Here is a 16,572-nt window from a genome sequence, read left to right as displayed (position 1 = left end):
CCCTTTGGTGGATGTGGCTATCTAAGAAATTTGTGCAAGCTTCCTGATGGGAGGGACTAGTTGTGGGTAGAGTTGGGTCTTGTCCCTCTGGTGGGCAAGGCCATGCTCAGTAAAGCATTCATCTACTTCTCTGATGATGGGTGGGGCTGTGTTCCCTCCCTGTTGGTTGTTTGACCTAAGGCTACATAGCTCTGGAGCCTACAGGCTACTTTGTGGGGCTAACGGCAGTCTCCAGGAAGGCTCACACCGATGAATACTTCCCAGAATTGCTGTTCCCAGTGTCTTTGTCCCTGCAGTGAGCCACAGCTCCCACCCCCACCTCTGCAGGAGACCCTCTAATACTAGCAGGTAGGTCTGGCCAGTCACTTGTGGGGTCACTGATTTTCTTTCCCTGGGTTCTAGTGCTCACAATATTTTGTGTGTGCCCCCCAAGAGTTGAGTTTTTATCTCCCCCAGTCCTATGGAAGTCCTGCAAATGAATCCCACTGGCCTTCAAAGCCAGATTCTCTGGGGATTCCTCCTCCCATTGCCAGACCCCCATGCTGGGAAGCCTGACATGGGGCTCAGAACTTGCACTCTAGTGGGAAAATTTTTGTTGTATATTTGTTTTCCAGTCTGTGTGTCACCCACCTGGCGGGTATGTGATTATACCATGATTGTGCCCCTCCTACTATCTCATTGTGGCTTCTCCTTTGTCTTTGGATCTAGGGTGTCTTTTTTGGTAGGTTCCAGTGGGGGTTTTTTTTGTGTGTATTTTTTTAGGGTTTTTTTTGATTGTTGTTCAGCCATTAGTTGTGATTCTGGTGTTTTCATAAGAGGGGGTGAGCACATGTCCTACTCCACCATCTTTAGCTAATCCATCAGATATTTTCTTTCTTGTATCAGAGTTAATCTTAATTCTTGCCAGACAACTTCAACAGCTCTGTGGCTTTTGCCTTTATAAGCCACTCACTCTTTCTTTTCCAGAAAACTCTTTGGGTTTTACCTGCATCTATCTCGTGAATTGCAATCTCTAAGACTCCAAGTAAACTCTTTTCTAATTTGCAGCCTTCTGCATTTTTCTTGGTTGATGGTATGGATTGAAGCTTTTAAATATAGGTGTTTCCTAGGACTCTCCATCCCGGGTCTCTTGCCCTTATGTGCTTTCTCCCATGGCCATCTCATTTACTCTCACACCTTTAATTACAGTGACAAGTGTTTCCCCTGCAGCCTGAAGTTCTCCCTGATTTCCAGATGTGCATATCCTGCTGCCCTTCCCTGTGGCTACCCTGAAACTCAGCACGTCTCACACCGAACTCATGCAGAAATATTCCTTCCTCCTCAAAATATCACCCTTCTGTTCAAGTCAGAAACTGGGAAGTTCTCCCCTGCTTACTTCCCACATATTTCTCAGATCTCTCTACTTCTCTGCACCTCTGTTGCTGTTAGCAGCTCCTGATTGGTATCTCAGTTGTCCTAGCTCAACAGCTTTGAAACTCACCTCCCCCAAATCCCCAGCACTGCCCGCTTCCCCTGATTTCACTGTCCCTACCCTAAAACTCACTGCCCCTACAATGTACCCCACTGCCCCTCCTCTGCACCCCACTGCCTCACTGTTGCTCTCCTAAAACTCACTGCCACTCCTCTGCACCCCTAAAACTCACTGCCCTTCCTGTGTACTGTACTGCCTTACACTGAAATGCACTGCCCCTCCCCTATACCTCACTATCTCTCCTGTACCTGCTGCCCCTCTCCAGTAGCCCCAGTACTCTTTCCCCTTCACCCCACTGCAGCAGGAACATCTTAGAAAACACAAAATTAGATATGTCACATCCTTGTCCAAATGGACTCTCAAGGTAAAGTACAAGGTCTGGTGCTACTCTGGCCTATTCCCCTCTGTCCTACCAGATGTGGAAATTCCTGTCCCCTTTCTTTTTCCTGCTACTTTTTTTTTTTTTGCGGTACGCAGGCCTCTCACTGTTGTGGCCTCTCCCGTTGCGGAGCACAGGCTCCGGACGCGCAGGCTCAGCGGCCATGGCTCACGGGCCCAGCCGCTCCGCGGCATGTGGGATCTTCCCGGACCGGGGCACGAACCCGTGTCCCCTGCATCGGCAGGCGGACTCTCAACCACTGCGCCGCCAGGGAAGCCCGCTTTCTTGCTACATTTTATTCATCTGCCACATCTCACTTTCAAAGTTACTTCTCATGGAAGCCTTCCCTGACCTCATAGACTAAGGAATACCTCCCTGTATCTTCTATCTGCATTCCTTGTCTGTAGCCTTTACCACAGCAGTAATTTAAAAATCATTTGTGGAATCTGTTGCTTAATGCCTTAGTGAGCAGTAACTCAGCACACTATGAAAAGCCCGGACTACCTATACAGGCTGCCTGAATTGGAATCTTGGGTGAGCTGTGTGTCCCTAATCAAATTCCTTAACCACTCCATGCCTCATCCATAAAATGAGGGCAATGATTGTGCCTATGTTGCTAAATAATTGTGAAGATTAAATGAGTTAACATGGGCAAAGCTCTTCCAAGCTCTTCCAGTTGCCATAAGAGGTAAATACACAAGTTTCTTCCAGTTATAGGGAAATTCCTGAGCCTTTTTTCCTGCTTCTTGGGTTACCATCTACCAAAGGGAGGGGCATGTCGAGGTTCACATAAAATCTTGCACAACTTATGTGTGTACCTTTCCCTTTCTAGGTCAGATGATGCAGGGGTGAGCTCAGGTTACAAGCTTGGTAGGCACAGCTGTGCCTCTGCCGGTGCAGGTCGAGGGGACTGTCACTGAGCAGACTCCTGAGGCTCATAGCAGTTAAAAGACTCCCAGGAAAATGCTCAGGGCTGTGCAGAATGGTGAGACCAGAATCCACAGGTCTCCTCCCTAGGTCTCTCTGTTGCACTCACACGCCTTTCTGGAAAACAGACAGACAAGACAAAAAGACAGACAGAGGTTAGGGAGGGGCAGGAGATTATAGTTGGGAGAGCCGAGTACCTCCAAGATTTCAGTGTTTCCATGACTGTTGGAGGTTTGATCTGATTATCAAGACAAACGTGCACTAGGATACACAATACCCAGAAATGGACCACCCCTGCCTCCCATCCCACCCCACCATGGAGCTTCTGCTGTAGCCTTGTTGGAATAAACCAGTCCCCAAAGTGATACTTTGGGGTCCCAAAGAGAGCTGTCCCTCTGAGGAATAGATAGGTGGCACCCAAGAGTTAATGTCATCTATTGCCCACAGCTGCCAAGCCAAAGGCATCTGGACTTTTATAAGTCCCTCACAGCCACCAAGGGAGCAAAGGAGAGGGATGAGAAGTGAAGGCAACTCCTAGGTGTTTCCAGGTAAAAGAAGTCCTCTTCTCATGAAGTCTCTTCCCCATGTTCTAAGAAAACTGGGACACAAGAAAATGGTCATGTCCCAGGTCTCGAGTGAGTCCCTGGGATGGGTCGCCAAGTGAGAGTCCTTGGCTTCACACAGGAAAGAATTCAGGAGGGAGCCGAAGTAAAGTTAAAGTAGGTTTATTTAGAGAGATACAAACTCCGTAGACAGAGTATGGGCCATCTCAGAAGGCAAAAGAGGTGACCCCAGGAAATGAGGTCAGGGTCTTAGAAAGTGAGAGTGGCCCCGAGGTGTGGGAGTGGTTAGCTTTTATGAGTTGGGTAATTTCATAGGCTAACGAGTGGAAGGATTATTCCAACTATTTTGGGGAAAGGGCAGAGATTTCCAGGAACTGGGCCACCGCCCACTTTTCGGCCTTTTATGGTCGGCCTCGGAACTGTCATGGCACCTGTGTCATTTAGATGCTAATGTATTACAATGAGCATATAATGAGGCTCAAGGTCTACTGGAATTTGAATCTTCCGCCATCTTGGACCTAGTAAGTTCTAACCAGTTTCCTGTTCTTCTTAATGGTTGTGTCGTTCTTTTAATGGTTGTGCCTTGCTCCCTTCCTTTATATGTCACCCTTAACCTATTTCAAAGCCGACCAGGGCCTTTTCATTAAAAATGATTTTTTTTTTTCTTGCCTGGATTTATCACGACTTTGTTACTGAACACAATTTGTGTCCCTGATGCACAGACACCGAACAAACGGAAACATCGGAGTTTGGAGCAGAGAAACGTTCATTGCAGGGTCAAGCAAAGAGAATGGGTAGCCTATGCTCAAAACCCCTGAGCTCCTCAATGGTTTAGGAGGAAAAGTTGTTTTGTCTTTTTTTGTTTTCTGTTCTTTTCTGGTGGTGGTGGGGGGGGGATGTTTTCATAGGCAAAATTTGGGGTGAGGGCTGCAGGGTGTGTGACTTTCTTCTGATTGGCTGGTGCTGAGGAAACAGGGCAGTATTCTAGGAATCTTGTGCTCAGCGTGAACTTACCATCTTCCACCTGGGTTGGAGCCTTAGTTCCATCAGAAGAACTCGAAGATATTGTTATGTATATTCCTTGAGGAGGAACTAGGACCCTGCCCCAACACTGCACTATTGTTTATTGACAGCTCCTTCCTTATTTCCGCATTCTCCTCCCTCCCCTTGATTAGCAACTGTTTGAATCTGCCCTTTTGACTCAGGGAAGGTCAAGGAGGCTGAATGAAGCCTATTTCCTACAAATAAGAAACGGGGGACACAGAAAGGCTTTTGTGCCCAGGAGGGCCCCACAGGGTCCCGCTCAGTTTCAACTTCACCTTTGCTATCCAGAGCCTGAAACTCAGCCAGGGTTGTGGTTCTGTCTTCTTCAGCCACATCTTGTGACCCAAACCTGGGTGGGGGAGGGGGTGTGGAGCACATGGCCTAGAGCACTGATATCCCCTGGAGGGCCCTTTCTCGAGGCGGAAGGAGATCAGCTCAGGTTTAGGGAGAAAGAGGCTGTCTGGCTTCAGACAATCTTCTGTCTCAGACTTCTCTTTCCCAAGTGACCATGAAAAGTTGCAAAAAAGGAATCTGCTTCCCTCTGCCACTTAAAACCCAGCTCAGAAAAATCTCACCTTCACCCAAGAGAGTAACAAAACCAAAAATCATGTGTTCCATATTCTCAGATTGTCCGTCCTAGTGGGAGAGTGACTGCATTTATTACTGCTAATCACAAAAGCAGACACCTCAAATTAATGATTTTAACACTTTTCTCTGTAAGGGAAGATGCAAGAATCTGGGCTCATTGAATTTAGTCCTTAGATAAGCATCTTAACTATATAGGGCCAGTATCCAAAGCACACAATTCTTCCTGTTTTTCTCTAACCTTGGCATGTGGGATTCTAGCTCCCCAGCCAGGGATCGAACCCACACCCCCTGTGTTGGATGTGCGGAGTCTTAACCACTGGACTGCCAGGGAAGTCCCCATTTTTCTCTATCCTGTATTCCCCTCAGGGCACACAAGTCGGGGAGGGAGGGGCAGGGCTGCCATGGCCGATGGCTTGATCCTTGTTTACTAGAATGGCAGGCAACACTCCCTGTCCACAGTGGACAACCAGCTGGTGTCAGAGAATTGGCGTTATGACGGCAGCAGGCTCTTCTCAGAACCTGGAAAAGCTGGTTTCCAAGCTCCTGCTCCAACAGGAGTCCAGTCTCTCTTGGGAGGGCAGAATTGACAAGGTGCACCTTGTACCGCACATTATCAATATCCCATTTTGATTCAGATACTGAGCTGACAATGTAAACAGGTAAACACAATGAGGTCTCAGTTCTTGGTGGGTGATTAGCAGTGGAGAAAACATTGAGAGAATATACCAGGTATCTGTCCACCCTCTCCTTCCCAACTACAAGGTGGGTCTATGCTTACCCTCTCCGAACCCCAAGACTGCCCACCTGCCTAGCACCTTCTCAAGGGACAGAGAGTGTGCCTGAGCCAAAGCTCTCTGCTGTCACCAAAGGCAGCTACATGAAAATCTCCACAGGTACAGGAGACAGCCTTAAGGATGCTGAGGCCTCTGGATCTCTCATCTCAGTGGCCATCTTCGCTGGTGCATCTGGTTCTCCTTATATAAATTTGGTGAATGCACATCTGTTAGACTTTGGGCTTCTTGAGCAGATGGTTAAAGAAAGTTGCTAGTGGGCTTCCCTCGTGGCGCAGTGGTTGAGAGTCCGCCTGCCGATGCAGGGGACACGGGTTCGTGCCCCGGTCCGCGAAGATCCCACATGCAGCGGAGTGGCTGGGCCCGTGAGCCATGGCCGCTGAGCCTGCGCGTCTGGAGCCTGTGCTCCGCAACGGGAGACGCCACAACAGTGAGAGGCCCGCGTACCGCAAAAAAAAAAAAAAAAAAAAGTAAGTTGCTAGTGAAATTTTTAGATCATGACCACAGAATATCATCTGGACATCAGCCAAGCCATTTTAGAAAAATATGAGTTGTAAAAAAGGAGACCAAGATGAATTTGGTCCAGCCACTCTTAGCAACCCCACCCCCTACCTGCAACTTGACGAGTCATTGTTTGCTGAAGATGCTGTGTTGATATGATTCCAATATGAGCTTATGCTCCTTTCCACTCCAAATCTTCTTTTCCAAAATATTTACTCAGAGAAACACTTAAAAATATCTAGGACTTTCCTGGTGGCGCAGTGGTTAAGAATCTGCCTGTCAGTGCAGGGGACATGGGTTCAAGCCCTGGTCCGGGAAGATCCCACATGCCGTGGAGCAACTAAGCCCGTGCGCCACAACTACTGAGCCTGTGCTCTAGAGCCTGCGAGCCACAACTACTGAGGCCCGCACACCTACAGCCCATGCTCTGCAACAAGAGAAGCCACCACAATGAGAAGCCCGGGCAACGCAACGAAGAGTAGCCCCCACTCACTGAAACTAGAGAAAGCCCGCGTGGAGCAACGAAGACCCAACACAGCCAAAAAAAAATAAAAAATAAATAAATTTATTTATTTTTTTCTTTTTTTGCAGTACGCGGGCCTCTCACTGTTGTGGCCTCTCCCTTTGCAGAGCACAGGCTCCGGACGCGCAGGCTCAGCGGCCATGGCTCACAGGCCCAGCCGCTCTGCAGCATGTGGGATTCTCCCGGACCGGGGCACAAACCCGTGTCCCCTGCATCGGCAGGGGGACTCTCAACCACTGCGCCACCAGGGAAGCCCAATAAATTTATTTTTTTTTAAATCTAAAAATCACTCTGAATTTACCGTCAGTGGGTTGGAAGCAGGCCCCCATCTCTTCTCAGAGCACACAGACACTTTCAAAGGTGATCCAGCTTGATTTGGGTGGGATTGATTTACCCCAACTGTGAAGTCTGCACCTTTTCTGACCTGCAACGTTTTCAGGGCAGGCATCCTGGCCCCTTTACATTTTGACAAGATGTAGCAAGACCTGTACGTAATATGCTAGTACAGACATGACTTGTACCAAACCATTTTTTAGTGGGTGATGGGAAAAGGGCAATCCCCTGCCATTTATTTGTGTGCTGAGGAGACAGCCCTTTGTCTTGAGGGGGTTACCAATCTGCTTGTGATCTCCTTAGCTACGGCCAAGATACGCGAGTGAAGACTGGCCCTTCTCATCAATGTGTGAATCTGCTCTTCCATCTCTTAAGAGAGTTCTGCATCTTATGGGCAATTCATAATACTGCAGTGTACTTTGGTGATTACACGCACATTAATCATGGTGCTCTCGTTGTTGGCTATGGTTTAGAGGGAGGATAAAATTCCTAATCTGTATGGGATGGTCAAAAGGTACGATGGAACCCCAGGGCTTTGCCCTTGATGAACTTATGATCCCTAATAACCAGCCTGCAGATGCTGGGTGCCTTAGGTGTGGGGCAGGGCTGCAGGAGAGCCTGGTCATCCAGTCTTCCTCCCAATGCTCGTTTGCCGGCTAAGCTGCCTTCTTATGCATGTTACCTGATCTGTAGACTTGTTTGCATTGGAGCACTGGTAGGCACTGACCATTCCTGCTAAGACAAAACAGTATCGACTTTTGTTACTAATAGAAAAGGCACCTGGGTTTATTTGATGGAACTGGGGAATTGACAAAAATGTCATCAAATTCCCTCCATTACGCTGCAAGCAGAAGTGTTTGTGCCTGATCAAAACTCTGCTTTCGGTGGAGAAGGGAAACTATCTCACAGGAGAAGAGCAACCAGGACCAATCTCCAAGTCCAAGGTAGGCACAGACTTGTGCCATGATTTGACTTAAGAATAGCAAGGGACCTTCTTCCCGCCACTGGCTTTATCTTTGTTTTTCCCAGCCGTGGCAAGAGGTCAGAAGACAGAGGCTATATGAAAATGGCAGAGGTTGGGTGAAACAGCTATGGTGTTACCAGGAGTTCATCCCATCCCTGGTGTAAAGAAGCAGTTACTTCCTCTCTCCTCTAGAGAAGTCAGATCAGATGACCAGATCTATCTATCTGAGGCCCAGAAGTTTCACAAGGTGATGCCTGACATCCAGAGGGCCATTTTCAGCATCCTCCCACCTCAACTTCTCTTTGTCAGGCCAACTGACCATCTCTCTCAGCGGTGCTACTTGTTACTTTTTAAACTAAAATGAAAAGTCAGACGCAAATATGAATTCAGTGAGTCGAATTTTATTATGCACCTGTGAATTTATGGGAACAATGACAAGGGATCAGATGAACAGGGAGGACAGATGTTCTTCAGATGTGGGGTCTCTGAACATCCGCGGCAAGGTAGAAGCATAGCTCCCCTGCCTGCCCAGCTACCCAGGGAGGGTGGGAAGGGAACAAGTCGGTCAGTTCTCCTACCTTCTGGAGGAGCTTTCTCCAAAGCAGGTAACCGCATTGATTCTTCTGCATGGGAAGAACCTGGGATTTGAGTTGCATCACCCAGTAGGGTTTCCGAATCCAGGGGGAAGGTAACCTTCTGATTAGCTAAGTACCTTGGTCAGGTTTGCGTAAGTGAATGGGGGACTCCCTCACAATATTTGGTGGGTACTGAACGATGCACAGCGTCCCCAAAGGTTTCGATTCTGTCACATTCCCTTTCTTACTCAAGATTTTCAGATAAAATACACTAAGTAGAGTAGTGTTCCTCTTGGGATCATAACCTCCCCTCTTAATGGAATCCTTGGGCAAGAGTGCACAGGTGGGTGGGGTAAATGTACACGGAGCCTGGGTTCTATTTGGAATTTTCCCCTCCCTTGGCCTTCAAGGTTCATATTTTTCCCTCTTCCTGGCAGATCAATCCAAGAGGCAAACTATGTGGAAAACAAAGAGCCCCAATAGTATATTTCTTGCTCAGGGTTATGACCGAATTATTTTATTGCATTTACCGTTCCTGGGTATGTAGATGAATCTACACACAGTAATCGTAACTATAAAACCTTGTAACGCTTCCACTGAGTTTGTGGCAGCAGTGTCTCTCAACGTGACAGTGCAGTGGCTGACAAGGAACAAAGGGCCTTGCATTCGTTTGCCCAGCCTTACTGCCTGCTAATGGGACCTGACATACAAATACCTAACGCATGCCTGGTGGCCGGCTTTCTGATTTAGTCACTGATACTCTAGAGCCTCTGTGCTTTCTCATCATTGAGCTGAGCCAACCTGGCCAGTCTGCCAGGAACAAGACCATGGTTTTCATTGCTTGCGGTTTCACTACCAGTGGTCACTCCCAGCCCAGAACCCCAGGCAATGAAATTTAAAGGCTATATGCAGAGGACATCCACCCTGGGAGCAGAAGCTTGGATCTGAATCCTGCTTCCAGTAGAACTGAGAGTAAGCTAACCCAAGTTTGTATTGACTCACCTGTGAATCAGCAATGACAGCAGAACCTCAGATTATCTAGTTTTATGGGTTAAACTGTGTCTCCCCATCCCCCCCCAATTCATGTTGAAGTCCTAACCCCAGTACCTCAGAATGTGACCTTATTTGGAAATAGGGTCATTGCAGATACAATTAGTTAAGATGGGAACATACTGGAAACAGTAGGGTAGGCCCTAATCCAATATGACTAGTGTCTTCATAAAAAGGGAAAATTTGGAGACAGACACATACACAGGAGCACCATGTAAAGATGAAGGTAGAGATGGGGTGATGCTTCAACAAGACAAAGGATATCAGCAATAGTCAGTAACCACTGAAGCTAAAGGAGAGGCATGGAGCCAACCCTTCCTTTACAAGAAACCAACCCTGCTGACACCCTGATCTTGGACTTCCGGCCTCCAGAACTGAGACGGTGAATTTCTGTTGTTCTAAGCCATCCAGTTTTTGGCACTTTGTTACAGCAGCCCTAAGGAACTCATAAAACGGGCACACTAAGTTAATATATAATGTAGAGAATGACTTCACCAAGGGTCCTGTTGCTTCCCCTACTCAGTTCACCCAGCCAAAGAACCTCTCATTCACTGGAGCTGAGCTCCCCTTTCCTAGACACGACCCAATGGCAAAGGAAACTTAAGTGCCTTTCAAACGATGATGACTTCACTTCTAACCCACAAGCATACACCAAGGACCTTCAGGGTACAAAGAAAGGACACTTTGGGGAGTGTGTGCCAACATACAATTTAAAATGGGGGCTTTGCCTTCAATGAGCTCACAATCCCTAATAACCAGCCACCATCACAAATAAAAGATTTCCATTTGGCAAGAAGCTATAAAGCCCCCCACCAAGGTTTCTGAGCCTGAAAGGGCCATCTCATAATTGTGAGGTGCTCTTGTGGACCAGATGGTGACCAGGACTCAGACTTCTGATGACATGACATGGTCTGGTGTGCTTGGCCCTACTGCCCTTGTGCCCATGGGTCCCACCCCGCCTTCCTGCCTTCCTCCTGACCCATCACCTCATCTGCAGCTTCTTGCTGTCAGGCAGAAAGTACAGTTACCTCCAGACCTCAGGGTGGGGTGGGAATTCAGACAGCACAGAATGGGAGTATACTGAAAGTTAGCTGGTAAGGGACAGACCGCCCCCCCCCACAAGGGGTCACTGCAGTAGGGGGCGCCCCAGTCCCTCCACCGCTTGGGAAGCACTGGACAGGGTTCTCCTAGACCCGATAACACTGGGCAAGTCAAAGCTGGTGGTGACACGCCCTCCCAGCTTCGGGCACAGCAGAGACAGAACAGATGCTCAACTGGCCACGATCTCATTTCTACCTGAGAGTAAAGGTCAGGAGGATGTGGTCTCTGTCCCGGGGAGGAGTCTGGAACCGAGCATGAGCGGGATGTGCTCTACCCAGGCTGGAGCTGCACCCAACAACGTGTGCGCCCTTGACTCAATAGGAGTTCAGCGCCTGCTTGGACCGGCGCTTCATGTGCAGGCGCTGGTGGCGGAGAAGGTCAGAGTTCTGGGAAAAGCTTTTGACGCAGTACCGGCACTGAAAGGGCCGGGACTTGTCCACATGAGTGCTACTGCGGTGCCGGGCCAGTTGGTCGGGACGCTGGAACACCTTCCCGCAGTCACAGCACTGGAAGCGCAGCTTGGCCTTGCCCTTTGCCAGCAGGGCGTCGGAATCCCCACCCACGGTCCCTGATGCCTCCTGCTCTCTCTTCTTCAGTAGCTCGAGTCCGTCTGGCTGCAAGTGTATCCGCCTGTGGGAGAGCAGGTGGGAGTTGAGGCGGAAGCTCTTCCCACAGGCACCGCACCTAAAAGGTTTCTGGACCTCGTGGGTCTCCAGGTGCCCGTCTAGGTCCTCGCTGTCACTGAACAGCTCCCCGCACACCGAGCACTCGTGTGGCTTCTGCTCCCTGCGACTCCGCAGGTGCCGGATGAAGTTGACCCTCCAGCGGAAGATTTTGCCACAGTTCGGGCACACATAGGACTTTTTGGAGGAGGTCTGCACCTCACCCCCTGACTCAGGGCCGCTCCGGTGGGAGGTAGGGAGGCTGTGCTGCTTCTCCGTGGGGCTCTGCAGCTCGTCTGTGCAGTAGGGGCCGAGCTGGGAGTCCTCATCCCCAGAGCTGGAAAGAACAATCTCGATGGTCACCTCCTCATCCAGGCTGTTGTCGGGAAATGGTGCATCACCTCCGGCTACCAGAAAGCAACATGGAGGTCAGTGGTGCTGCCCAGGCCACACTCTAGCCCCTACGAACCCTACCCAGGAAGGTTCAGCGTGGGTCCAGGAACCCACATTTTTGCAAGGGATCTTCCGGTTGCAGATACCTCTGGTGTTATCTAGTGGCAAGGAAACCCTTAGCCACACTGTGCCAACATATCCTCGGTACCTCTTTCTCCTCTCTCCCTCTTCCCTACCTTTTTCTCCTAAGCCCCCAGGCCCAATCTTTTTTTTTTTCTAGCCACTGAGACCCCTCCAAGCTCTAAGAGTTAGCATGTAAGTCTCGAGCATTTACACATCACGTAACATTGACTTCCTTAACCAGGCATGGGGAAAAAAATCTGTCAGGGTACATTAAAAGCCTTGAGAGAGAGGAAGACAATATATTCTATCAACAGGCTGCCAGGAAGCTGCCAGCTACCATACTCTGAGCACTTAAATGCCCCAGGGATTGTGCAAGACTTCTGACGTGCCCAGTCCCATTTGCTCCTGGACACACCCAGTGATACCTTATTTGCCACATTATAAACATAGGCAAACTCGGGTGATGTGCCCAAGGGCTCAGGGCTGAAGGGGAGTTGAGCCCTGCTGTGATGACAGAGCTGTTCAACGGTCCCAGACCGCCCAGGATCATCTCTCCCTCTCAGTGCCGTATCAGAGGCCCACCAACAGCCACTAGTGGTGATGCGTAGAGATGTCCTGCACTTTATAAACTGACTAGAAGAAGCTCGTTCAATGGATCCCAAGCCTGTGATGTTGGAAAGCTGTACCGTGGGGAGGAAGTGGGTGGGCACTGGGGAAACTGGTATGAAGTCCTGGCCTGCAGCCCAGCACCCACTGCGCAGCTCTCCTCAGGACTGCTTCCTCACTTTTGTGAAATGTGGGGCTCAGGACTGTTTCCTCACTTTTGTGAAATGTGGGGCTCAGGTCTAAAACAGGGGTGGGGGTGGGCAGTGGTGCCAGGCCCTTCAAGATATTAGTAGGAATATGGTTATTCTGGACTTAATTGCTGGAGAGAGGAGAGTTCTGGCAGCTTAGGGAATGTGAGAGCAGGTGAAACCGGACAGAGCATAGCAGGAAGACCCAAAGCCACAGAGAGGAGGAGAGACAATGGGAGGACCAGAGTCCATGGGGGTATCTGTCCATACATCACAAGACAAGTGTGAGGGGGACCGGGTAGAATGTGAGACTGGGGAGTGGGAAGGGAAGACTTGAAGATTTAGAAAATTTTCAGTCTACCTATACTGCAAAAAATGAGAAAGTATATTCTGGGGAGAACACCAAGGGTGTGGCAGGACAACCTTGGATCCAATCAACCTTCTCAGAAGCCAGGAATGGAGATGAGATAATCCAGGAATGGTCTGTAGAGGACCCTCTTGTCTGATAGTCTGAACTACTGTAAATTGCATGGGAGGCCCACAGTGTTTCTAAGAACATTATATGAGCCGAAACACTGCCATCTTGGAATAAAAAGGAAGGAGACAGGATGAACTGAAGGAAGGCTCTCAGACTTCCAGAACAAACTAATAGAGCTATCTGGCTGCAAACATGCATCAACCTTGAAGGAAAAGGAAGACCAGCCCCAAAGGCAGTTCAGAGGTTGACAGGACTGTGGAGTGTGGACACAGCACTGAGCCAAAGATGAATCTCAAGCCCTGAAATCTAACGGAATTTGCCCTGCTAGGATTCAGACTTGCTTGGGAGCCATCAGCCTTTCTTCTTTTCAATCTCTCCCTTTTGGAATGAGAGTGTCTACTCTCTGCCTGTCTTACCATTGCATTTTGGAAGCACATAACTCGATGTCTGGATTCACAGGTTCACAGCTGGAAGTGAGTACACCTTGAATTTCACCCAAACCTGATTTAGATTAAATCTTGATGACGCTGGAATAGGTTAAGGAGTGTTGGGATAGGGTGAATGTATTTTGCATATGAGAAGCATGAACCACGGGGGAACAGAGGGTGAAGTGTTATAGGCTGAACTGCATCCTCTTCCTCTTAAAAATACGTTATGCTGAAGTCTTAACCCCTAGCACCTCAGAATGTGACGATATTTGGAGATAAGGTCTTTCAAGAGCTAATTAAGTGGGGGCTTCCCTGGTGGCACAGTGGTTAAGAATCTGCCTGCCAATGCGGGGGACACAGGATCTAGCCCTGGTCCGGGAAGATCCCACATGCCATGGAGCAACTAAGCCCGTGCGTCACAACTACCGAGCCTGCGCTCTAGATCCTGTGAGCCACAACTACTGGGCCCGCATGCTGCAACAAAGAGTAGCCCCCGCTCTCAGCAACTAGAGAAAACCCGCATGCGGCAGCGAAGACCCAATGCAGCCAAATATTAAATAAATGAATAAATAATTTAAAAAAAAGAGGTAATTAAGTTAAAATGAAGTCAACAGGGCAGGACCTAATCCAACAGGTATCCTTGTAAGAAGAGGAGGTTAGGACACAGACATGCAGAGAGATGAGCGTGTGAAAACACAGGGAGAAGACAGCTATCTACAAGCCAAGAAGAGAGGCCTCAGGAGAAACCTACTCTACTGAAACCTTGATCTCAATCTTCTAAGCTGCCAGAATGTTGAGAAAATCAATTTCTGTTGTTCGAGCCTCCCAGTCTGTGGTACTTTATCACAGCTGTCCTAGGAGACTAACACAGTGCATATAGGATGCCATCCCCTTAAATCAGATGAAGTGACCAAAAATAGATGCATAGTTTCTAAAAAGGGGGAAATAAATCAACAATAGTGCTGTGTGCCATTCACACAACAGTGTAAAGAATTCCTAGCAGATGAGATGAAACTCATAGATGTGTTGCCCAAAACACCACAGAGAAAGAGTAACACCAGGGCTGTCTCAGCTCAGCACTGATGAGTGCAAGGGGTGCGGCGGGTGGAGAGAAGGGCAGAGGGAGGCTGAATTGGCTGTGAGGATAATGGTAGAGAAAACAGGGAAGTTATTGGTGTAAGTGCTTTTACATGTATTAAGTCATTTAATCCTCAACAATAATAACTCCACAAGGTAGCTATGACTATTCTCTCTGTCTTACAGGAGAAAAATTTAAAACCGAGAGATAAAGTAGATCAAGGTTCAGGGGAATTGAGCTCAACTTGGGGTGGGGGGGTGGGTGCTGCATACCAAAGCCTCTGGCTATGCTGTTCCATGGCCAGGGAACAACCAGGCTGCTGTGTGTTTTCAGGGGGGAAAAGCCCATGACCAGGTTGATGGCTAACTCCTCAAGAAGGGCAATCTGTGGCCTGGGAATGAATCATTCCCTGTCAGCTCGGGGTGCTAAGGAGAGAAGCAGGGAGGACAGGAAGCTAGATTTAAAAAAATAAATAAATAAACGCATTATAACTAATATATTCTTATAATGTTAGGATGGGGAGGCTTTCTTAAGCAAGACACAAAATCAAAAAAGAGATGAATAACTGCATTTACATACTAAAGACGTTTTTAGAAAACCACTTATGTCCTAAAAGACACATAAACAAAGTTAAAAAACAGGAGGAATTACGTACAAATACTAAGGGGCAACAGATGGAGACCCACAATTTTGAGTTTCTACTAATTCATGGAAAAGGCAAGCGAATGTGGAATTAAGAGCATGGGCCTGGAGGCCGATAACATGGGTTCAGATCCTCAGTCTGATACTCAGCCTGTGAGTGTCAGACGCTGCCTGGGCAAGAGACTTCAGCTTGGGGGTCCCAGCTGCAGAATGGAGACGTCATAGTACCTGTCATGGGCCAAGAGTTTGTGTCCCCCCGCAGAATTTGTATGTCAAAGCACTAACTCCTAATGTGATGGTATGGGAGGTGGGGCCTTTGGAAGGTAATTAGGTTTATATGAGGTCTTGAAGATGGGAGCTTTGTGATGGGATTAACACCTTTATAAGAAGAGGAAGAGACAAGGGCTCTGTCTCCATGAGAACACACCGAGGAAAGGTCATACAAGCACACAGGGAGAAGGCAGTCAACTACAACCCAGGAAGAGAGCCCTCACCATACAATGAACCTGCTGTTGACTTGATCTCAGACTTCTCAATCTCCAGAACTGTGAGAAATAAATTTCTATTGTTTAATAGAAAATACCTCTATGGTATTTTGCTATAGTAGCCTGTGCTGGCTGAGACAGTATCTATCTCAGAAGGTGCGGTATGGACATAATGCACAAATCATGTAAAGACCTTACACTGGTGCAGTGCTTTGGACATAAAGACATAGAGCTTACCAAATGTGAAGGGGGAAGGGGCAAAAAAGAAAAAAAGGACTAAAGAGTATTAACTAGGCAATTCACAGAAAAAACACAATAAACAAGAAAAGATATTCTGGGCTTCCTGGTGGGGCAGTGGTTAAGAATCCACCTGCCAATGCAGGGGACAGGGGTTCGAGCCCTGGTCCGGGAAGATCCCACATGCCACTGAGCAACTAAGCCCGTGCGCCACAACTACTGAGCCTGTGCTCTAGAGCCTGCATGCCACAACTACTGAGCCCGTGTGCCACAACTACTGAAGCCCGCATGCCTAGAGCCCGTGCTCCGCAACAAGAGAAGCCGCTGCAGTGGGAAGCAGGTGCACCAAAATGACGAGTAGCCCCCGCTCGCCTCACCTAGAGAAAGCCCGCACGCAGCAACGAAGACCCAATGCAGTTCCCCCGCCCAGCAAAAAAAATAA

General features: G+C 48.5%; 1 protein-coding gene across 1 annotated transcript in view; it reads right to left on the bottom strand.

Moving 5' to 3' along the window:
- Positions 1-8,467: 8,467 nt before the first annotated feature.
- Positions 8,468-16,572, bottom strand: part of ZNF496 (zinc finger protein 496) — a 39,413-nt gene continuing 31,308 nt past the window's right edge. Inside the window, exon 10 of the mRNA XM_065875555.1 lies at positions 8,468-11,879. Coding sequence (XP_065731627.1) covers positions 11,125-11,879 — 755 coding nt within the window. The 3' untranslated portion in view covers positions 8,468-11,124. The remainder of the gene's footprint in view (positions 11,880-16,572) is intronic.

The sequence above is a fragment of the Phocoena phocoena genome, chromosome 3, assembly GCF_963924675.1.
Source record: "Phocoena phocoena chromosome 3, mPhoPho1.1, whole genome shotgun sequence".
NCBI classification, from domain to species: domain Eukaryota; kingdom Metazoa; phylum Chordata; class Mammalia; order Artiodactyla; family Phocoenidae; genus Phocoena; species Phocoena phocoena.
Note: the sequence above shows the minus strand (reverse complement) of the source record. Positions and strands in the feature narration are given on the sequence as shown.